The following is a 23,089-nucleotide window of genomic DNA, read 5'->3' as shown; positions in this document are numbered from 1 at the left end:
TGACCCCAAGCTGCTTCCCTAAAATCCTGTTAGAGGGCCTGGAAAAGCAGGTCACAAGTAGGACTGTTCTAGAAAGAAGGGAGCACCTCAAGGTTTGGAGAATACCTGATGTGGGCCTCTGAGGATCAGAGGAGCCCTAGTCCCAGCTCAGCTTCCAACTTGCCTCATGACTTTGGGCAAGTCACCATACCTTCTGAGTTCCAGATACCTCCACTGAAAAATATACAGGGTTGAGAGGAGATGACCCCTGGAGTGACTTGTTATCTCAAAAGTGTCAACATTAAGACTTTTGTCCTAACTTTTTCACATACAGAAATTCACCCAAGAATGCTTAAAGCATTTGGCAACCAAGAAGCAGCAGCAAGTTGGCAACATAACCCAGATAGAAGATGCTGCTGAGAAGCTCAAGGCAAGTGGGGGATTCTTCCTGATCCTAGTTGAGATGTCCACTTCTCTGCTCCGACACAGGGTTCTCCCCAATATGGAGCCAGGGAAAATGAAAACCAACGTCAAAGGGGGGTTTGGTGGGGCCTGGAGCTTATGTAATTTAGGGGACCCTTTTGAAGAAAAAGAGCACAAAATTAGTTGCAAGACCATGAAGAGGTCATGCTAGAGAGTGGCCTGGGGCTTCTCTTTCATTAGCTTTGCAGTGAATCTGCCTCTACCCAGAGCCCTAGCCTTGTCCCAAAATGCCTGACAAAGTGGAGGAATGGTCTTTTCTCCCTCCATCTCCAAGGCCATATTCTTAGACAGACTAGTCCTCCACCCCCTACACCCCAAGTTGCCTTAAGCAAAGAAAATGGAACATGCAAATCACACTTTCAGTTTCACTGCTGAAACAAAGCAAATAGGTTTAAATATATTTCATGACATGTTCTTCAGGCTTATCCTGTCATAACAATGTTTACTTAAGTGGATTCTTTGTGAGTTTTAAGTAGGAAGTTGGGACTGACATAATCCTAGCTGCTGTTTTAACTATGAGAATGGTATTATTGCTCTTTAGGAGCCTTTTAGGTGAACTTGGCTAGTCCCTTCCCTTCTCAGCCACCGCTGAGAAGTGAGGGCTCCTCAAAGTGAGGGCTGGGGTGGGATGCCCTCCCAAGGCCCGTCTCACTGAGGGGTCTGTGAACCCGGACTGGCTACCTCAAGTCAGGCAGTGAGACTGGCTCTGACCATGGGAATAGTTAGCACCCAGACAAGGCCACAGAAATGGCCCTCTGTTTGTCCAGCGTCCATTAGCTTTTGAGTGACAGCCTGCCCTAGTTTACTGAGGACAGATGTCTTACACCTGTGGCCCTGGCTTAATTATTAATCATGTCGTCTTCAAGAGCACGGCTCTGGGCTCAGGCAACATCAGTCTAAGACAATATGGGAACTAAAAGTTGGCACACCCAAAGGGATAGGGGAGGTGCTTGGGGATGTTCAGCCCCGAGGACAGGCTCACTGTCTGTAAATCTCTGAGCAGACATAGTCTAGAGGCTCCCGAGGTAAAAGTTAGGATCCATGTGGAAAGTCTTAAGGGGGGCAGGTTTCAGCTTAATCTAAGGAATGGTTTTCTTTGAAGCTTTCCCCAACTATAGTTTTCCCTAGTGGCTCAGACAGTAAAGAGTTTGCCGGTGATGTAGGAGACCTGGATTCGATCCCTGGGTTGGGAAAATCCCCTGGAGAAGGGAATGGCAACCCACTCCAGTCTTCTTGCCTGGAAAATCCCGTGGATGGAGGAGCCTGGCAAGCCCCAATCCACTGGGTCACAAAGAGTTGGACACAACTGAGCAACTAACACACTCACTCACCCAACTTAAACTTTATTTTGAGGTAATTACAGATTTATGGGAAGTTGGAAAAGTAGTGCATGACTCTGGGTAGATGACAAGATTCCTTGCCCCTTCCCCAGGTCAGTGGATAGACTTTTACTGGTGCCTGGTTCATGGATGGAGCAACCTTCTGTGAATCTGGTTTGATTTGGGTCAGATGGCCCTGTTCCCACTCCCAACTGGAATGATGCCAGGTGCCCAGAGCGCCCTCCTAGATGACCCAGGCTCCAGCATGCTGTGGCTGTCTCACGCCCCTCCACCTCCATGCCACCCAGGTCACTCACCGTGGTTCTGACACCAAGTTCTTTCTTTGTTTTGGGGACCTGGGGATTTCCTTTTTGTTGTTTGTTTGATTGTGGGTTTTGTTTTTTTTTTTTTTAATCTGGTTATGTAACTTTAAAATTTGCTCAGCATTTCCATGTGTTTGAAAGTAATAGGAAGGAAGATTTCCCATGTCTGCTCCTTCTCCCTTTTTTGACTGAACTATGTCATTTTGGAGAAGGAAATGGCAACCCACTCCAGTATTCTTGCCTGGAGAATCCCATAGATAAAGGAGCCTGATGGGCTACAGTCCATGGGGTCACAAAGAGTCGGACACTACTGAGCGACTCACACACACACACACACATGTCATTTTGGGCTTCCCTGTTAGCTCAGCCGGTAAAGAATCCAACTGCAATTCAGGAGACCCTGGTTCAATTCCTGGGTCGGGAAGATCCCCTGGAGAAAGGGATAGGCTACCGACTCCAGTATTCTTGGGCTTCCCTGGTGGCTTAGATAGGAGAGCTACAGTCCATGGGGTCACAAAGAGTCGGACACAACTGAGTGACTAAGCACAACACATATGTCATTACTTGGGTAGGATGTTGTGGTTGTTTTTTAAGACGCTAACCCTTTCCTATGTCATTAAAAGTTGTTTATCAGTGTTGGTATTAGAGGCTGTGTGTGCCATTAAATGGCTCGACCATGATTCATGAAACCATTTTCCCAATGTTGAACATTTAGATCCCTTCCAGTTTTTCACTCAGGTGAAACAACACTGCAGTGATATTTGGCACCTTGACTTATTTCCTTTGGAACACGTTCCTAGCGTGAGTCACCTGGCTCAACAGGCACAGACGTTTATGGGGACTCTGGTGCGTTGTACCAAACTGCAGCAGGCTCGGTTGTGGCAGAGAGGTCTGGGGCAACCATGTTTCTCCGTCCTTGCTTTCTCAGAGGCAGTACTAGGGCAAAGATCATCTGCCTGGAAATTAGCCCATGAAACAGCTTGGTAAACAAATTAAAACCAATAAAGTTCACAATTGGCCAAAGTCTACTGATCAGAAGCCAACAACCAGGCCTACCCAACCACGTCTATCCAGAGAGCAATCAAGAAGGGCTTGATCTTGAGTCCCCACCCAATACCCTTTAAATGATTTTTCCTTAATAGGCTCTTTGCTTCCCCATCACGGCTCCAGGGGGTGCTGAGATGTGTGTTTCCCTACACACATCCAGGTGTAGAGAAAATCAACACTTAACTGCTGCCCTAACTTTTTACTCAAACTGGGATAAGATGACCATATATCAGAGTGGTTATAGTCTTCTTTCAAATCTTCCAAATTTTCTACATTGAGCTTTTGATACTTTTGTAAATGACAACAAAAAAAGTATATAAATACACAGTGTATAGAATCCTCCTGCCAAGCCGGAGACTTGGATTTAACACCTGGGTTGGGAATATCCCCTGGAGAAAGAAATGGCAACCCACTGCAGTGTTCTTGCCTGGGAAATCCATGGACAGAGAAGCCTGGCGGGCTACAGTCCATGGGGTTGCAAAGAGTCGGACATGACTTAGCAATAAACAACAATATATATAATATATATATAGTATATCGGTTCACTTTGAACCGATGTGGCCCAAACCAGTGTACTTCTTTGTTTCATTGCCAGAATTCTCTCTTTTTTTTTTAAACCATATTGCATAATCAGTCTCAGGTTGCTTATACCTTAAGTTTTCTATGTTGAGATTTATAACAATGTGTGGTATCATTAAGCTTATTTTGTATATTCTTTAAAAAGTGGATCTGTAGAAACTGCTTGGAGTACAGGTTTGTTGGGAGAAGACGTTTGCTCTCAGTTTTTAGAAAAAGGTCCTCCATGTACATACGTTGCCTCCAAAATGTGTTGATAAATCAAGGGTTTAGAACACATTTTCTTTCCTTCACTTAGTCATTCAACAAAGATGTACTTTCCAGGCTTGCTGACTCATAGAAACCATGTTGTAGACTAATTCCCAAGGTAGCCAAAAACTGTTTAATATCTCTATGGCATGTGGTGGTATAAATTAGACTCAGAGCCTGACCACTGCGTAGAACACTGTAAGGGAAACACAGGCTTTGGGAACTCATCCCCTAGATCCTGACAAACCACACATTCTTTTCCAACTAAGGAGAGAACATGGCACCACAGGGGACCCTGCTTGGCACCACAGGGGACCCTGCTTGGCACCACAGGGGAGCCTGCTCACCCCACGCCTGCCTGGATACCAAGGATCTTCCTGCTAGTGGGTTGTATAAATGTTTGGTCTGAGGAAAGATACTGGCCTAATTTTTTTATGATTTTAGTTTTTAATTGCACTAGTAATGCATAAACACATTTCAGTTTTAAAAATTTAAATAGTGTATTAGAATATAGTGTAGAACTTTGGCAAGTACAAAGTAAGAATCCCTCTTGACCATCTTCCCCACCCCACACCCCTCCCCAAACATGACCAGACAGATATTTTAAATGCACTTGCAGACATACAGATGCAGATATCCATATACAGTTTTATTTTGTGATTTTTTACATAAATGAGACCATCCTGTATGTATTATTCTGCAGCTTGCCTCATTTCACATGATGTCTTGAAGAGCTTTCCATGACAGGAATGCAGGTCCACTGCATTCTTCATGTGTGTGTGTGTGGCAAAATACACGTAAAAATGACCATTTTAACCATTTTTAAGTGTATAATTCAGTGGCATTAATTACATTCCATGACAAGAATGCAGGTCCACTGCATTCTTCGTGTGTGTGTGGCAAAATACACGTAAAAATGACCATTTTAACCATTTTTAAGTGTATAATTCAGTGGCATTAATTACATTCACAGTATTGTGCAAACATCAGCACTGTTTTCAAAACTTTTTCATTACCCTAAACATAACTCTGTAATCACTAAGCAAGTACTTCCCATTCCCCTCCCATTGCTGCTGCTAAGTCACTTCAGTCGTGTCCAACTCTGTGCGACCCCATAGATAGCAGCCCACCAGGCTCTCCCGTCCCTGGGATTCTCCAGGCAAGAACACTGGAGTGGGTTGCCATTTCCTTCTCCAATGCATGAAAGTGAAAAGTGAAAGTGAAGTCGCTCGGTCATGTCTGACTCTTAGTGACCCCACGGACTGCAGCCTACCAGGCTCCTCCGTCCATGGGATTTTCCAGGCAAGAGTACTGGAGTGGGGTGCCATGGGCTTCTCTGATTCCCCTTCCACTAGCTCCTGGTAACCTCTAGTCTACCTCCTGTCTCTATGAATTTGACTATTCTAGATATTTCATATCAGTGGAATCATACAACATTTGTTCTTCTGTGTCTGGCTTATTTCATTTAGCATCATATCTTCAAGATTCATCCGAATTATAGCACATATCAGGACACTGAATTCATTTTAATCACTGGATGTTATTTCAGTGTGTGAATGCGGCATAATTTGTACAATGAACATACATGTACTTCTCAGATTGAAACTTTTATCCAACTTTTCTCTGTCACCAACAATGCTATAGTGAGTGTCTTGTTACACAAATCTCTATGCACATGTGAAAACATTTTCTAGGATCAATTCCTGCAAGAGGAGTTGCTGCATCAAAGGATTTAAGCATTTAAAATTTTGATATTATATCACCCTCTACAAATTCTAATAGCTATTAATAGACACTGCCACTCACGGTGTATGTAAATGCCTATTCTACACACACGGATTCTTGGTGTTATCCATCAGTTAGCATTTTTTCCAGTCTGATGGCCAGTACATATGTATATATAGTGCTGCTCACTTCCTTGATCTTGATGGTTTGGGATGCTGAGGCACCTCTTCGTATGTCTATTGACACTTGTATATCTCTGGTCCATTTTTAAACGGAATGATTTATTTTGCACTATACGTTATGGACAGTAAGCCTGTGTAGTTTGTCACCTGTCATGTAGCTTTGTGTATAGTGCCTTACCTCTCGCGAAGAGTTTCTTTTTTCATGTGATCCAACCTGTCATGACTCCCTTTTTGCTATCTGAGTCTTACGGAGGTCCTCCCTTCCCAAATTTTTAAAAATAAAATCGTTCTATATTTCATTTTGATAGGTTTATTATTTTTTAATGTATAATGCCTTAATTTATTTAGAATTGTCTGTTTGGCTTTTATTGTGGAAAACCTCAAGCATACATACATGTCATCCAGACATATAATTTCATCAGTAAAACTCTGAGCATATTACCTGTATCTATAAGATAAGGACTCATTTTTAAAATCAAGTAAATTTTAAATACATAAAAAAGTATTTAAAATCAGGTATCATATTAATATCATATATAAATATTAGTTTCATATTAATATCACCATATTAACAATGGCTCCTTAATATCATCAACTATCCAACCAGTAGTCACATTCCCAGTTGTTTTATAAATGTCATATTTTGTTTGAATTACGAGTGAAATAAAGTTTTCAAACTGCAGTTGATTGATGTATTTCTTAAGTTGATGATAAACATGCTCCTCTGTCTTCTACATGTCTTCTAAATTATATCTTTAAGTTAGAGCTAGAGGCTTAATCAGATTCAGATTTACATTTTTCACAAGAGTACTTCACAGGTGGGATTCTGTCTGACTTTATGTTTGTATACAGAATAAAGTAAGTATCTAACAGTTTTATCAAATGATTAATTCCATGCTGTACCAACACCATCTCTTGAATTATATATAATTATATAATTTATATAATATTAATATATAATTATATAAACAATTATAACTATTAATATATAATTATATATTATTCAACAAATATATATATTTATACTTCTCTAAGCTATTCTTTCTCTTGATCTTTTTGTCTATGCCTAAACCACATAGTTTTAAAGCCTGTATCTTTATAGTTTGTTTTGACTTCCCTGGTTGCTCAGACAGTAAAGAGTCTGCCTGCAATGCAGGAGACCCGAGTTCCCATCCCTGGGTCAGGAAGATCCCCTGTAGAAGGAAATAACAACCCACTCCAGTATTCTTGTCTGGGAAATCCCATGGATAGAGGAGCCTGATTGGGCTACAAGTCCATGGGGTCGCAAAGAGTCAGACACGACTTAGCGATTAAACAACAACAAGGCAGCTCATCCTTCATAGATCTTTATTTATTTTTTGTCTATGCCATGAGGTTTGCAGGATCTTAGTTCCCTGACCAGGAATCAAATGCGGCCCTTAATAGTGAAAACATGGCATCCTAACCATTGGACTGCCAGAGAATTCCCCTTCATTGGTCCCTTAAAAAACAGTTTTTGACTTTTCCTGTACTTATTCTCTCTCACAATAATTTAACATTTGGTTAATATGCGTGTTAAGACTTTGATTGGGATTGTATCCAATTTATACACCAATTTGGAGACAAATGACATTTTTATGGTAATCAATCTTCCCAGACAAGGATATGGTTTTTCTTCCATGCATTCAGATTTTGTCTTTCCATACAATTTTATGCTTTTATTTATCTAGGCCTTTACAGTTTTTGTTGGGTTTAATTTTAAATATTTTGCTGTTTTTTCTGCTGCTTTAAAAATGATCTTTATTTCTCCATACATTTTCCAATTGGTTATAGCTAGTACTTAGGAAAGCTTTTTATAAAAAAGCTAAAGTGCTGAACTCTCCTTTTAGAAGTTATAATAGTTTCTTTTCATGTTGATTATTTTAGATTTCCTGGTTGGCAATTATATCATCTACAACTGGTTTTGTATTGTTCGTTTGTGTTTTAGGCTCATGCAGAGTCAAGTAAAACCTGGCTGACCGGGAAATTTGCTGAACTCAGATTACTACTTGAAGAAGAAGAAGCTCTGGCCAAGAAATTCATAGATAAAAACACACAGCTTGCCCTGCAGGCATACACAGAGCAAATCAAGTCTTGTGGGGAACAAATTGATGTCATGAACACTCTGTCCAACAGGATCTGGACTATCAGCCAAGAAACCAATCCTGTACAGCTGCTGCAGGTAATGCTGGGTTTCTGCTCCACAGGGGACACTGGCCACCATATTTCATCTTGGTTAATGTGGCACTGAACACGGCGTTCATACATTGAGTAAATACACAGAGAATTTCTTTGCCAGCATGTAGACTTCCTTGCCCCCACACAAGTCAGAAAATATACATTGTTAGGAAGATAGTATACATCTTGGACTAGTTAAATGACATTATCAGCCACCATTTTTGAGGGCCTCTGTGTTCCAAGCACTTTAGGTATCTTAGCTCTAATATTTACTAAGAACTCTGCAAATTGGATATTCTCATCCCATTTTACTAAGGAGAAATTGAGGCTCCAGGAGATGCAGGAACTCATCCAAGGTTATACAGCTGGTAGGAATAAGGTCTGTCTGAATCTAAAGCCACAAGACATCTCTGCCCGGTCCTCTGACTATACAGTCTTAATCGAAACATCACTCTTGGAAAATCCGGTATCCTTGCAAAATCTACTAAGCAGACTTCAAGAGCTGAGTCACAGTTTGCTCAAAGTGGAGAGAAGGACGGGACTCCTTGGCCACTGGGCTCTGTTGGAGGCTGTTATACTAAAGGAGAGTCTAAAAACTAGTCCTGTGATATTCACTGCTACACTGAGTGAAAGCCTGCTGTTGAGGGTGGAGTTCCTGTCTTCAGGGAGCCATGGGAGAAACTCTTCTGTCAGTGAAAGTGAAAGTGTAGTCGCTCAGTGTCCGACTCTTTGACATCCCATGGACTGTAGCCCACCAGGTTCCTCTGTCTATGGGATTCTCCAGGCAAGAATACTGGAGTGGGTTGCCATGCCCACCTCCAGGGGATCTTCCCAACCCAGGGAGCACGCCCGGGTTTCCTGCACTGCAGACAGATTCTTTACCATCTGATCCACCAGGCTCCTGTGCAGTCACCTGTGCTCTTGGATTGCTTTTTCATCTGACTCTTCCTCTTTCTCTTTGGCATGGCTTCTGGGAAGCTCAGAGCCAAATATGTTTCATATAGCTGGGATAGACTTTGTTCATAGAGTTTGTGCCTCATCTCACTGGCTTCTAGCTTACGTTCTTTTCCTGGTTCTCTCTTGGCTTCACTTTTCTCAGTAAAGGAAAATTGTGCAGCAGCAGATAACTTTTGTAAGATGCTTTAAAGGTTTGTAGGATGAGACAGAGTACAACTAAGTAAAGATGGCACTGAGAATAACCACAGATGAGCATGGGCTCTGGCTGCAAAATAAGGCAGGCAAATAAGTCAGTACAAAACTAGTCAAGCCAGTCCCTGGAGGATATTTACACTCTTATACCTTTATGTGGCCTTGGCCATTTCAAATTAGCAAGTAAAGGTGTGTCCAAAGAAGTCCAATTGTGTATGGGGAATCAGGGAAGGCTTCCAGGAGGAGGTGACGGTAGAGCTGGTGTGAGAGGATAAGGAGGAGCTCACTGGGTATATACAGAGGGATGGGGCAGAGAGGACATACCAGGCAGAAGGAACCATGTGCCTGCGAGAGGTTGGCAGGCTGGAGAAACACTTGGGTTCAGCCTGGCTGGAGGCAGGGCGGGGTTAAGAGAGGGGAGGGGTTGTTAGGAGATGCAACTGGATAAGGAGGCCAGAGTTAGTTGATGCAGGATCTTATATACCTAGTCATGGAGTTTAGACTTTGTCTTGTAAAGAGAAAAGGGGTCAGGGGAATGTTTGGGACTGAGGGATGACATGGTCGGATCAATGGTTTAGAAAGGTCACTGTGACAGGTTGGAGGCTGGACTGGGCATGCAGGACTGAGGCTGGAAGGGAAGCAGGGAGGAGACCACAGGTATCCAGGAGAGAGATGATGGGGGGCTGGACCAGTGCAGGGGCAGTGGGGATGCGGAGAAGCAAGCAGGTTTGAGAGATATGACAGGATTGGTGATTAGGGGAATCCAAGATGACATCTGGTTTCTGGCAGAGAGATACTTGGCTATATGGCTGTTCTTTGAGTTTGCAAAGGCAAGAAATAGATATGCTTGGTTTCATTCATTTATTCCATTATGAACATTTATCAAGAACCTTCTGTGTGTCAGGCCCTATGCTAAATGCTGCAGTTTGGTGTTGCCAGGTGGTCCCATTTGTCCCTCATTCCCCTTCCCAGCCCCACCCCACCCATCTTCCCTCTTGTCACCCTCTTGCTACCCAGAGCTGCTCCCTGCCCTCTCTGCTAGTGCTCTGACTCCCTGGCCAGCCCTCTGGGTGTGACCTTAGCCCCCTTTCCCCACAAATTCCCTTCTCCTCACCCAGATGAAGACAGGCTGTAGACTTGTAGCTTCCTAGGTAGACAGGGCTTAGAGAGTACCCACAACCCCTCCCAAGGCCCAGCATTCCTCCTGCCAAGCCACCTTCCTTCCTTCCTGGGGAATCCATCTGCCCCTCCCATCTTGGGCAGCACTGCCAACCAGCCAGGGCCTGCTTGCCTAAGGCAATCTTCTATCTTCTAAATCCTTGCCTGGGACAACTCTCCAGAAAGTGCAGACAGGGAATCTTAGGTGCAAACAAGAGAATCCTCTGTAACTGTTTTAAGCAAGAAAACAGTTTATGAAAGTATTGGGTAGCACACGGGATCTGCCGGAGGGCCAGAAAGTCGGGATAAAAACCAGGCCACAGGAGTGAAGCCAAGGCTGTGGCACAGGCTTGCTCCAGTGTAGACCCCACCGCTTCTCCCCTGGGCAAGATGTCACAGCTCACACTACCGACCCAGGGCCACCCCCCGGAACCTCCACCACTGCTGTCCCTGACAGCCATACGCCACTGTCACCACCCACCCTCACTTCCACATCCAGAACTTGGAGTGGAGCTGCTGTGGGTGCAAGGGGGACCAGGACCGTTTTCAAGCTTCCACTTAGCAAAGCCATACTTAACACAGGAAGGGTATTTAATAAAAGGTACTGTCCAGATAGAAAACAAGACAGCCCCCCACTGTGGTGGGCATGTCCCCTCAGTCAGCTTTCCAGTTGAGCTTCCAGAGTCGTTGGCTTTCATTTTGGGGGACATGGTTTTCTGTTGTCCATTTTGGACATGCCCCAGAAGCACCTTCCCCCAGGCAAACTGGCCCCTCACTCTTTTTGTTCCCCCGTACCTCAGACCAGTCCCTGTCACAGTGTCTGTAAAGCTTTGGGGTCCCTTTCAAGCTGGTGAGCTAAAGGCAAGGGCACCCAGCCTGCCCCGTCCCTCGCCCCCTAATGCAGAGCGGACCTCAGTGCACACCGCAGGGAGGGAGAGAAGAACCAACAGCCCCCCAGCACTGGGGGTGGGGGTCCGCTCCTGGGGACAGGGTCTGGGCTGGCAGCAGGTGTCAGGGCCAGGTGGGGCCTATGCTCGCTGGCTGGTTTGTTCCTGGGCGTGATGGTGGAGACTGGACCATGGCCCCAAGTTACCCTGAGCCCCACGTGCCCTCGCAGGAGTACACAGCCACTGAGCAGCAGATACAGCAGCAGATGAGCCTGGGGGAGCTGTGCCACCCCGTGCCCCACTCATTTGAGCCCGTCAAGAGCTTCTTTAAGGACCTCGTGGAAGCCATGCAGAGCCTGCTGCAGACGCCACTGGATGTCCGCCTTAAGGAAAGTAAGTCACTGTGTGACCAACCTTGGGTCCTTCACTCCCTGGTCCTGTCATTAGAGATGGTGCAGTCATGTCTGAATCATGTCTCTCCCGCACAGAGGCCCAAGGCTGGGCCCAACCCTCCCTGCCAACCTCACCTCCTACTCATTCTGAGATAGGTCCTGTCTCTCACAGCCGCTCTGCTCTATTCCTGCCCCTCATTCGCTCCCGGGGTCCTGCCTCACCTCAGCTCTGCCTGCACTCAGCTCCCAGCTGGACGGACCAACTCCCCCCACCTCCTCTACCTGGTCAAGGCACTTACTTGGGAAGCCCTTCCTTGGGCTCCCTTGCTGTCTCAGCCATCTGCCCCTCTGCTCTGGGCCTGCTCCATCTCCTGCCTGGGGGTGTTTGTGAGCTGGATATATGGCCCTTCTCTGCCTCTCTTAAATGCCTGGAGGGCAAGAACCACTTTGGGTCCATCTCTGAGGTCACCATAGGGCCTGACACAAAGCAGGTGCTCAGAAGTATCCATTCCTTCATCTCTGTTATTCGTTCAAAACAGTTATTGAGCCCCTGTTATGTGCTGGGCACAGCAGGGTACAAAACAGTGATCCTGTCTTTGTGGTGCTCAGTCTTTTAAGGGGAAGACAGTCAACTAATGAATACGTATCAGCAATAAGAAGTGCCTTGAAAAAATAATACTGAGTAAGGAGAATAGAGGGTGACCAGGAGAAAGAGCTATTTTCTATGGGGAAGTGGGGAAGGCCTCTTTGAGAAGGGGATGTGGGAGGTGACTTGAAGCATGAGCCAGAGAGCTTAGTGGTCACAGGCATGGACTCTGGAGCCACACTGCCTGGGCTTCTATCCCAGGTCCACCACTTCCTAACCCTGCCATCTGGAACAGGGCACCTAACTTTTCCATGCCTCTGTTCCTGCATCCATAGAATGAAGATAATATAGTCCCATCTCATAGAGTTGTTGTAAGGATTAAGTGGGTTCTTACATGTAAAGTGCTCAGAATGGTGCTCAGGCGTAATAAGCTCCCGTGAGCACTAGCTAGTATTGTTACTGCTGCTGTTACGTCTTGGGGAAAATGTCTTCTAGGTAGAGGGGAAAGAAAGTGCAAAGGTCCTGAGGCACAAGGCAATTGTGAGTTTGACTTGCTGGAGGAAGAGCAAAGGGCGGGGGGCGGAAGCAGTCAATTGGAGTAGATGTGGGCACAAGAGGGAAGAAGAGAGAGAGATACCAAGGAAACTCCAAAGATTTTGAACTGAACAACTAGAAAGAAGTTGTCATATTCTGAGATGAAAAAGAGCACTTAGAATTGGAAGGAACAGCCCTTTTGGCTGTCTGAGTAGCATATAGGGATTTGCAAGAGCAAGTGCTTGACAAAAGGCAGCAAAAAGGAACCAAGAAGAAAGTGAGTGGTTGACCTGTTTTCTAAGAAAGGTTATGAAAGCAGCAGCTATGTTCCAAATAAGAAATTTTGGAAAAACCCTAATCACAAGAACTGTAGCAACTAAATTGCATCTGATGGCCTTGAAGTTCACCTCTTGAAGTGAGTCTTGCTGATCTGTAAAATGATGAAGCTGCGTTTAGAGAATTAAAGCTAATTCCCGAAGATGTTAAGGGCAAAAACTGCCTTTCATGGTATGGATCTTATCCATGTCAAAATACGCTCCATGATCAAAAAATGGCAAACCGTGATTGAAGCTCATGTTGATGGCAAGATTACCAACGGTCATTTGCTTCATGTATTCTCTGTGCTTTGCTAAAAAGCACAGCAAGCAGCACCACCCCATGTATGTGGTAGACGCCTTCGTTATCCCCCATTTTACAGATGAGGAAGCTGAGGGTCAGAGAGGTTAATTGACTTGCGCTAGGTCACACAGCTGGTAGGAGTCGAGGCAGAATTAAGACAGACTCTGGTACCAGGGATTGTGTTCTCTTCCCCTGGAGTCTGTTTCCTCCCAGGCCATCACTCTCATCCACCTCCAGATGAGGCCATCATTCTCACTATCACAGGTAATACTGAGAGGTACTGCCTCCCAGGAAGGCTCCAAGGAGATGGGGTCTTTGCAGCACCACTGCCCTTCCAGCATCCCGCCTCACCGCCCTACCTGTGAGTTCCACAGACACTGCAGGTTCAACAGGCTGAAATGGAATCCAGCATCTTCCACCCGCTAACCCCCAAACCGCTGCTGCTTGCCTCCAATCTACTCTTCATTCCCCGCTCCCAGTAGAGTCAAGCCTTGGAACTTGTACCACTGCAGTATATGCTGAACCTGGCTCCTTTTCCATCCCTGCTGCCCCAGGTCAGCCATGAGCCTACCCACAGGATGTCTCTACTCTCACCCTACCCTATCCATTCCCCATCAGAGAGAGGCTTAGAAATTCTTCTGCTCATGTCTACACTCCTTCAAACACCTTCCTTGGCTCCTCACTTTACATAATACTCCAAGTACCTGTCTTTGCTCCTGCTATATTCTTGGGAAAGCCTCCCATCCTTTTTCTGGGTGTCCAAAGCTTCCCCAAATCTAAGGGCCAGCTGAGGTGCTTCCTCCTCCAGGAAGCCTTCACTGACCCCTCTAAGCCCTGGAGCCCTTTCATGTCTCTTCTTGGATCAGAGCACTTTCTACCTTGCGGCATAGCTCAAGCACGTCCATTTCTCTCCTCACTTACCTGACTGAATTGTTATAGACAGGGATTGTGACCTGAGTTTCCCCTAAATTCTCTTTTACCTGGATGAGTATGACCTTTTACCTGGATGAATATGAAACGAGGAGGACCTTTTACCTGAACTCCCTTTGACCTGGATGAATATGACCTTGCTGAGGACTCAGCTGTAATTTCCTGTTTTCTACCTTTATCCTAGAATTTGCATGTCTGCCGTGAAATTGCCCCCTTCCTTGACCACTGAATACATGGTTGATTCTCAGCATGGTCCTGGAGCCTGCAGTGTCCTCCCCATGTCCGGGGCTCGCTCACACTGGCCTGCCAGTGCTCAATTTGCTTCCAGTCTTGGAAAGTGTGTTTTTCTCTGTAGATCTGAGCCTCGTCCTGGAGTTTCCCTGTTACTGTGAATTTGCATTTCCTACTTAAATTTGCATGCCATTCTTGGGGAGAGATTATGTGAATCTCCAGTTCTGTAATATTTTTAGTAATGTTTTGTAGTTAGTGCTGCTTGCCTAAACACCAGGCACTGATTTCTCACAATTCATTACAGGTAGGAACTGTCAGCTCTCGGGCTCCTGTGTCCAGCCGGGTTCCTTGTTGAAAACAAGCCCCTCACCAGAGCGATCACTCTTCTTAAAATGTAAGACCCCAGGTGTGGGGAGAGGGGGAAGAGGGTGGGGTGTAATGGTGGGGAAGGAGGGTCACTGAAGTAGAGGGGCCTCCCTTTCTTCCTGAGAGACACACCTTTGGTTTTTTCCAACCCTTACTATCAGGCGTTTTTTTTTTAAATTCAGAAATAATACATGTTCACTGTAGAAAACAAAATTTTTTAAAAGAAAATAACTCATAAATCACTGAAGAGCTTCGGAAGTTTTTCTGCTTACCTACCAAGCAGACACATAGCAGTAGATAAGTACTACTATTTGCCCTTTTAACTTTCTTTGGCATATCTATATAAACATACAATGATAAATATTTAATATATATATATTTTACAAACATGGTGTCATACTATACATACTGTTTTGTAATCTGTGTTTTCATTTACTGATATATTATGGATATCTTTGTTCCTTAAAAAATTATACAAGTAATGCATGCTTCTTGTAGAGAATTACAAATTACTTATATGAAAAGAAAACAATTGCCTCCCCCAGAAATAAATGTTAATATTTTGGCATATGTTCTTCCAGACATTTTAAAAGTACATGTGTGTACAGATATTTTTTTTCAGCTTTGGCCTATAATGAATAATATTGACATGAACATCCTTGTACATACCTTTTGATGCAACTATATGCATTTCTGTTGGATATTTACCCAGGAATAGGAGAAAAGGATGTCCAGTATAACCACTACTATGCAACATTGTTCTAGATGTCCTAGAGAGTGACTTGAGGCAAGAAAAAGAAATGTAAGCTCTAAGGATAGGAAAAGAGTGAAAAAAGATCATTATGCAAACGTGACATGATTCTTTACAGAAATCCAAATTAAGCTATAAATTAGAGTTAACAAATGAATTAGAAAAGCTGCCAGATGTAATGTCAGCATACCAAAATTAGTTGTTCAGTTCAGTTCAGTTCAGTTCAGTCGCTCAGTTGTGTCCAACTCTTTGCGACCCCATGAACTGCAGCACGGCAGGCCTCCCTGTCCATCACCAACTCCAGGAGTTCACTCAAACTCACGTCCATCGAGTGGGTGACACCATTCAGCCATCTAATCCTCTGTTGTCCCCTTTTCCTCCTGCCCCCAATCCCTCCCAGCATCAGAGTCTTTTCCAATGAGTCAACTCTTCGCATGAGGTGGCCAAAGTACTGGAGTTTCAGCTTTAGCATCAGTCCTTCCAAAGAACACCCAGGGCTGATCTCCTTCAGAATGGACTTGTTGGATCTCCTTGCAGTCCAAGGGACTCTCAAGAGTCTTCTCCAACACCACAGTTCAAAAGCACCAATTCTTCAGCGCTCAGCCTTCTTCACAGTCCAACTCTCACATCCATACATGACTACTGGAAAAACCATAGCCTTGACTAGACAGACCTTTGTTGGCAAAGTAATGTCTCTGCTTTTCAATACGCTATCTAGGTTGGTCATAACTTTCCTTCCAAGGAGTAAGTCGTCTTTTAATTTCATGGCTGCAGTCACCATCTGCAATGATTCTGGAGCCCAAAAAAGTAAAGTCTGACACTGTTTCCACTGTTTCCCCATCTATTTGCCATGAAGTGATGGGACCAGATGCCATGATCTTCGTTTTCTGAATGTTAAGCTTTAAGCCAACTTTTTCACTCTCCACTTTCACTTTCATCAAGAGGCGTTTAGTTCCTCTTCACTTTCTGCCATAAGGGTGGTGTCATCTGCATATCTGAGGTTATTGATATTTCTCCCGCCAATCTTGATTCCAGCTTGTGCTTCTTCCAGCCCAGCGTTTCTCATGATGTACTCTGCATAGAAGTTAAATAAGCAGGGTGACAATATACAGCCTTGACGTACTCCTTTTCCTATTTGGAACCAGTCTGTTGTTCCATATCCAGTTCGAACTGTTGCTTCCTGACCTGCATACAGATTTCTCAAGAGGCAGGTCAGGTGATCTGGTATTCCCATCTCTTTCAGAATTGTCCACAGTTTATTGTGATCCACACAGTCAAAGGCTTTGGCATAGTCAAGAAAGCAGAAATAGATGTTTTTCTGGAACTCTCTTGCTTTTTCCATGATCCAGCAGATGTTGGCAATTTGATCTCTGGTTCCTCTGCCTTTTCTAAAACCAGCTTGAACATCAGGAAGTTCATGGTTCACGTATTGCTGAAGCTTGGCTTGGAGAATTTTGAGCATTACTCTCCTAGCATGTGATATGAGTGCAATTGTGCAATAGTTTGAGCATTCTTTGGCATTGCCTTTCTTTGGGATTGGAATGAAAACTGACCTTTTCCAGTCCTGTGGCCACTGCTGAGTTTTCCAAATTTGCTGGCATATTGAGTGCAGCACTTTCACAGCATCATCCAGGATTTGAAATAGCTCAACTGGAATTCCATCACCTCCACTAGCTTTGTTCGTAGTGATGCTTTCTAAGGCCCACTTGACTTCACATTCCAGGATGTCTGGCTCTAGGTCAGTGATCACACCATCTTGATTATCTTGGTCGTGAAGATCTTTTTTGCACAGTTCTTCTGTGTATTCTTGCCACCTCTTCTTAATATCTTCTGCTTCTGTTAGGTCCCTACCATTTCTGTCCTTTATCGAGCCCATCCTTGCATGAAATGTTCCCTTGGTATCTCTAATTTTCTTGAAGAGATCTCTAGTCTTTCTCATTCTGTTGTTTTCCTCTATTTCTTTGCATTGATCGCTGAAGAAGGCTTTCTTATCTCTTCTTGCTATTCTTTGGAACTCTGCATTCAGATGCTTATATCTTTCCTTTTCTCCTTTGCTTTCGCTTCTCTTCTTTTCACAGCTATTTGTAAGGCCTCCCCAGACAGCCATTTTGCTTTTTTGCATTTCTTTTCCATGGGGATGGCCTTGATCCCTGTCTCCTGTACAATGTCACGAACCTCCGTCCATAGTTCATCAGGCACTTTATCAGATCTAGGCCCTTAAATCTATTTTTCATTTCTACTGTATAATCATAAGGGATTTTATTTAGGTCATGTATTGGCAATAAACAATTAGAAAATGAAATGTTTAAAACATTATTTTCAGTAACACTTTCTAAAAACTTAGGAATAAATCTAATAAAAAATATATAAAACCGCTCTCCAGAAAACTCCAAAATACTACCAAGAAAATTATCTGGTAGTATCTACTAAAGTTGAACATCCACATGCCCTAAGACCTAGATTTTTCTCTAACTTCATGTCTCCAAATGTGTATAATGCAACAATAACTGTAACTGGGAGTTCAAATCACCACCACTTTTCTGGAGGACAATTTGGCAAAAGCCTTAAAAATGCAATCATCCCCATGGACCCAGCAATTCTTTTAGGAATATAGCCCAAATAATCAGATATATAAAGATGTATTCATTAGTGTTTTTAAAAGTCTTCTTAAAAGCTTAAATATTTTTTTAAAGCAGGGGGAAGGTATACATTAAATTTGAATTCATCTATACATCAAAATCTTAACGTTGCCATTAAAATGCTCTTATAAAAGAATATTATACGACGTGGTAAAATGTTCATAAATACATTAATACATTTAAAAAACAAATTACCAAGACTCTGTATGGTATGACACTAATGTTAAGAAAAAAACCATAAAGGGGCAAGTAAAAAAAGTTGGAAGGACACCCAAGTGTTAAAATAGTGATAGGGTTATTTTTAAATTTTTAGAAATTGGCAGCAAATTCCACTGTACAAAATTCAAGCTCTACAACGGATGTGTATTAAAATGCTGTCTCCTCCCCGTGTTCCCCGATCACCTCCTCACTGGTGATTTGCGTGTTTGCAGTTTTCTTCCGTGAACAAGCGCCGGACAGCCTGCGCGCGCACTGTCGTTCTCCCGGGGGCGGGGCGGGGCGGGGCGGTGTCGGGGTCGCTTGCCCCGCCCCTCAGGCTTGGCCCGGTGTCCCCGCCCTCCGCAGACGCGCGCACGCCCTGTCTGGAGCCCGACACGATGCACGCGCGCTTGCGCCTTTCTGCCGACCTCCTGACGGTACGCTGCAGCCTCCTCGGCCGCCTGGGACCCACTGCGGCGCTGCGTTTCGACGCGCTGTGGCAGGTGCTGAGCCGCGACTGCTTCGCCGCCGGCCGCCACTACTGGGAAGTGGATGTGCAGGAGGCGGGCGTCGGCTGGTGGGTGGGCGCGGCCTACGGCTCCCTGCGACGCCACGGGGCCTCGGACGCCGCCCGCCTGGGCTGCAACCGCCAGTCCTGGTGCCTCAAACGCTATGACCTCGAGTACTGGGCCTTCCACGACTGCCAGCGCAGCCGCCTGCGGCCCCGCCACGACCCTGACCGGCTCGGTGTCTTCCTGGATTACGAGGCCGGCGTCCTGGCCTTCTACGATGTGACGGGCGGCATGAGCCACCTACACACCTTCCGGGCCGCCTTCCAGGAGCCGCTGTACCCGGCCCTGCGGCTCTGGGAAGGGGCCATCAGCATCTCCCGGCTGCCCTAGCGGCCGAGACCCTAGTGACCGCCTTAGGCTCTCCACGGCTCTACTCTACCGCATCCAGACGGAGCTGGTTTACGACCTCCTCTGTAAGCATTCCCATCGTCTCCCCCACCAGTCCTTCCCTGTGCTTTGTACAGTTCCTCTCCTAGTAGGCGAGCTTCAAACGAGCCCTAAACCTGCAGGTCCTCTCCTGCTGCTCTCTCGTGCGACCCCGCCACCGCCACCAGGACACTCATACTACACTGCCTTTTAGTTCAGATTCCTGAAAGCACACACCCACAGGTGAGCCTTAAGCACCCTGACCATGTCAGTGAACATGATCCCCAGCATCAGCTCACATAGCACCCAGAACTGCCTGGCACATAGTAGGCGCAAGATAAATATGTGAATGAGTGAGAGTCGCTAGGACTCGTCTATCCCTTAATGTCCCTTGGATATGCTTCCTCCTCTTCACTCTACTTCAGCTTGTCCATGTCACCTCCCTTACGAGCAGCTGCAAGAGGTTCTTACCACCTCCTGGCCTGAACACTTTCCCAAGCTCATTTTCTACCTTACAGCCAGAGTGATCTGCTTGAAACCTCACTTAATTTCTTAGAACTATCAAAAGCTTCCCAAGGACTACAATGGGGAGGGGGGCGGGGGAATCACTTTACCCTAGCATTCAAGGCTTTTCTAGTCTGCCCCAAAGTACATACCCTCATCTAGCTCCTACTGCTCTTTTCAGAGACCCTTCAATCAGAACTGGGTCACTTAGTTCCACCTGTATGCCCGTGCCTTTGCCGTTTCCCATACAAACACATTTATACAGGAAAGCCCTTTCTTCTTTTTGCCTGTCTGTCTTCCCCAGGCTTAACTGCCCCAGGAAGTCTCCCCAACCTGTCTTTCCAATTAGATTGGAAGATTTCTAAGGGCAGCCATATCCTACGCCTTCCTCACCCTGAAAAATTCAAAAAGTCCCTTCCCTTCAAGGCAGTGAGTCGATAACCACTAGCTGACTGCTAGTGAATCAGAACAGCTGAGTTGGGAGGGCCTCACAGATCACCCAGCCTGACCTCATTGTACATTTGGGGAGAATAAGGTCATGAAAGAAAGTTGCCTCAAGTCACCCACAGAGATTAAGGACTGGGCCACCCCCCCAGCACCCAGCCATGTGTCTCTGGCCCAGCCCTTCCAGCCCAGCTTTCAGTCTGGAAGATTTTACTGCTTATTCATTTCTTAGGGGATGTTGGGAAGAAATCAGCAGATGACTGTTGCTAAGCGACCATAGGCAGTTTTCCCAACTGTCTTGGAATCAAAAGGAGAGGAACTCACCATGAGTGGGGTTTGGGCAGCTCAGGCATCCCTGTTTTCCTCAGGTCCAAAATGTTGCCAAGGAAATGCAGAGACCCCCTGCTTTCCAGAAAGTAGTGATGTTGTTAGTAGAGGTTAAATCAGCAGGAAGTCAGCTCCTCCAGGAGGGAGGGAAAGGCCTCTTTCTAGGGTCTGTGCCTCGGTTCTGAACGTTCAGCATCCTGTTTGTCAAATTCCTTATGTGGTTTGAAGTTATACTGTCTTAAGTTATCTTCTTAGGTGCTTGACAGGAGGGCAGTGGTAGGATGAGGAACATGCAAGGCTGAATCTCCGTGGTTTAAACAGACTCTCAGTGCATTAATTAGTTTGAACCATATAAATCCAGTGGTTTTTTAATTTTTTTTTTACCTAAAAACAGTAATTTCATATGAGGCAGTGTAATACAAGTAGAATACAAGGCAGAAGGAACTTCAAAAGTGGCTTTAGTCCTAACCAAATCATTTAAAACTCTAGCTTGGCTAGATGTTTTAAACACTACACTCCAGGAAAAGGGAAATTAATTCTACCGGGGATGGCCCCAAGCTGAATTCTGACAGGCAGAGGGCATTCCTGACAGAGGGAGGTGGGTACGCTTGACCCCACATCTCTGTTCATCTCTGTAAGACTTATTCCCAGACTCACAGCCACAGGGTCCAAGTAAAAATCCTTGCTATTTTGCCAGGCACTGTTCTAATGCTTTACAACTATTAACTCATTCGATCCTTACATCACCCCTAGGAGAAAGATAGTTTGACAGTTGTACACATGGCAAAACTTAGAGAATGAATAACATGCCCAGTATCTCACAGCTAGTGGTGGGGCTGGGGTCTGTGCTCTTCCACCGTGTTCACGTGAATGTAGCCAGTCTCTAGCCAGTGCCTACTTGCTCTGGCCCCTCTCTTATGAGGCCTGTGATGCCCTGCTTTTGCCTGGTTACTCTGTGGGATTGAGTCTATTTTTGGATTACCTTCTGTGGGCTCTGAGAGGAAGTCTTACACCCCGAGGGAGATTTGAGGTTTGGGCTTCATGTATTGTAGCAAGAGTCAGAGCTGAACTATAAAGGACAAAAACTGCAGTTTTTGTCCACAGTCATTATCTCAGGCTAGTCGCTGTACTTGATGGGAGATCATCTGTAAAGTGAGATTAATGACCCTACCTAGCAGTGGTGTGAGGCTCAAATGAGCCCAGAGGATGTGAACTGTCCTGAAAACTACAGTGCTGTGCCATGCCAGGACCTGTTGGCATGCCAATGAGTTCCTGTTGGGCATGGCAGTGCTAAGAGAGCCGATACTCCTAGCTGCCATCTGACAGGAGCAGGTGCCTCCGGCAGCATTCAACACAGGACTGAGCTTTGTTGGGGTCCAGGTCTGAAATGGTACCCATCACTTACTGTCTTTGTAGACTTGAATTTGTAGAAATTTTTTTATTAATAAGAGCAAATTGCTTGCAGATGTGGTTTGTTTTAATAAAACATGAATACTATCCCTTTTAACCGTGTTCTTCATTGGGAGTTTGTGTTGCTTCAAGTACCCGGAACCTAGGCCTGGACGGGGCCTTGCTCATCTCCCACCCTCTCCACAAATTCCTTGTTGCTGTCAGTTGGTCCCTGATGGAGTATCTCTAATAGCAGGAGGAGATCACTATTTCTAAAGGTAGTTCACTGAGTTCTTGCTCATGTGGAAATAAATCCTGCCTTCCAGCTGTTCCTATCCAAGATAATATTTGTAATTTTTGATTGACATTGAAGCCATCTGTGGTCACTTACTAATATTTAGAGATTTCAGGGACCCTCCATGATCTCTTCTGTTTCTGCAGTTCTTCTTTGTCAGGGAGAAGGGGACAGTGATGATAGCCTGTGGGAGGCAGCCTAGCAGAGGGCATAGAGGTGGCCCGGCACAGCCAGGCCTGGTAGACAGGAGCCCATACCATGAGGAGGAGACCGCCTGCCCAGGAAGCCAAGCTGCATACGAGGTGGGGTGGATAAGCACTAAGAGTGAGAGGCCCAAGGTTGAGTTCCCCATGTCCTGCTCTGATGCCTTCCATGGCTTCCCATTGCTTATAGAAGGCAGGTCCAAATCAGCAGGCTTTAAGACCTTGCTTGCTTCCTGACCACCTTCCAAATCTTTTCTTTCCTCTCCATGTGGCCATCCCTGCCCAACTATCACCTGGACACCCACAGCCCCTCCCACGCCTCAAATCCCACAGTTCCTCCCTCAGTCACTTCTGAACCTGCAAGGCTGATCTAAGAGTGCCACAACCTCCAGGAGAGCTTCCCTGGCCAACGCCTCGTCTCCTAGGCCCACTCTTATAGCTCCCGTGTCTTGGAAAACATTTCAGAAGTTC

The 23,089-nt window shown here is 45.3% G+C and overlaps 1 protein-coding gene across 1 annotated transcript in view; it reads left to right on the top strand.

Annotated features, from left to right (window-relative positions):
* Positions 1-22,238, top strand: part of TRIM14 (tripartite motif containing 14) — a 30,592-nt gene extending 8,354 nt beyond the window's left edge. Inside the window, exons 2-6 of the mRNA XM_024996224.2 lie at positions 314-409; positions 7,850-8,083; positions 11,504-11,666; positions 14,869-14,958; positions 18,885-22,238. Of these exons, the coding sequence (XP_024851992.2) occupies positions 314-409; positions 7,850-8,083; positions 11,504-11,666; positions 14,869-14,958; positions 18,885-19,420 (1,119 nt within the window). The 3' untranslated portion in view covers positions 19,421-22,238. The remainder of the gene's footprint in view (positions 1-313; positions 410-7,849; positions 8,084-11,503; positions 11,667-14,868; positions 14,959-18,884) is intronic.
* Positions 22,239-23,089: the final 851 nt, after the last annotated feature.

Source organism: Bos taurus, chromosome 8 (assembly GCF_002263795.3).
Source record: "Bos taurus isolate L1 Dominette 01449 registration number 42190680 breed Hereford chromosome 8, ARS-UCD2.0, whole genome shotgun sequence".
Taxonomy (NCBI): Eukaryota; Metazoa; Chordata; class Mammalia; order Artiodactyla; family Bovidae; genus Bos; species Bos taurus.
This window is presented reverse-complemented; position numbering and strand designations above follow the sequence as displayed.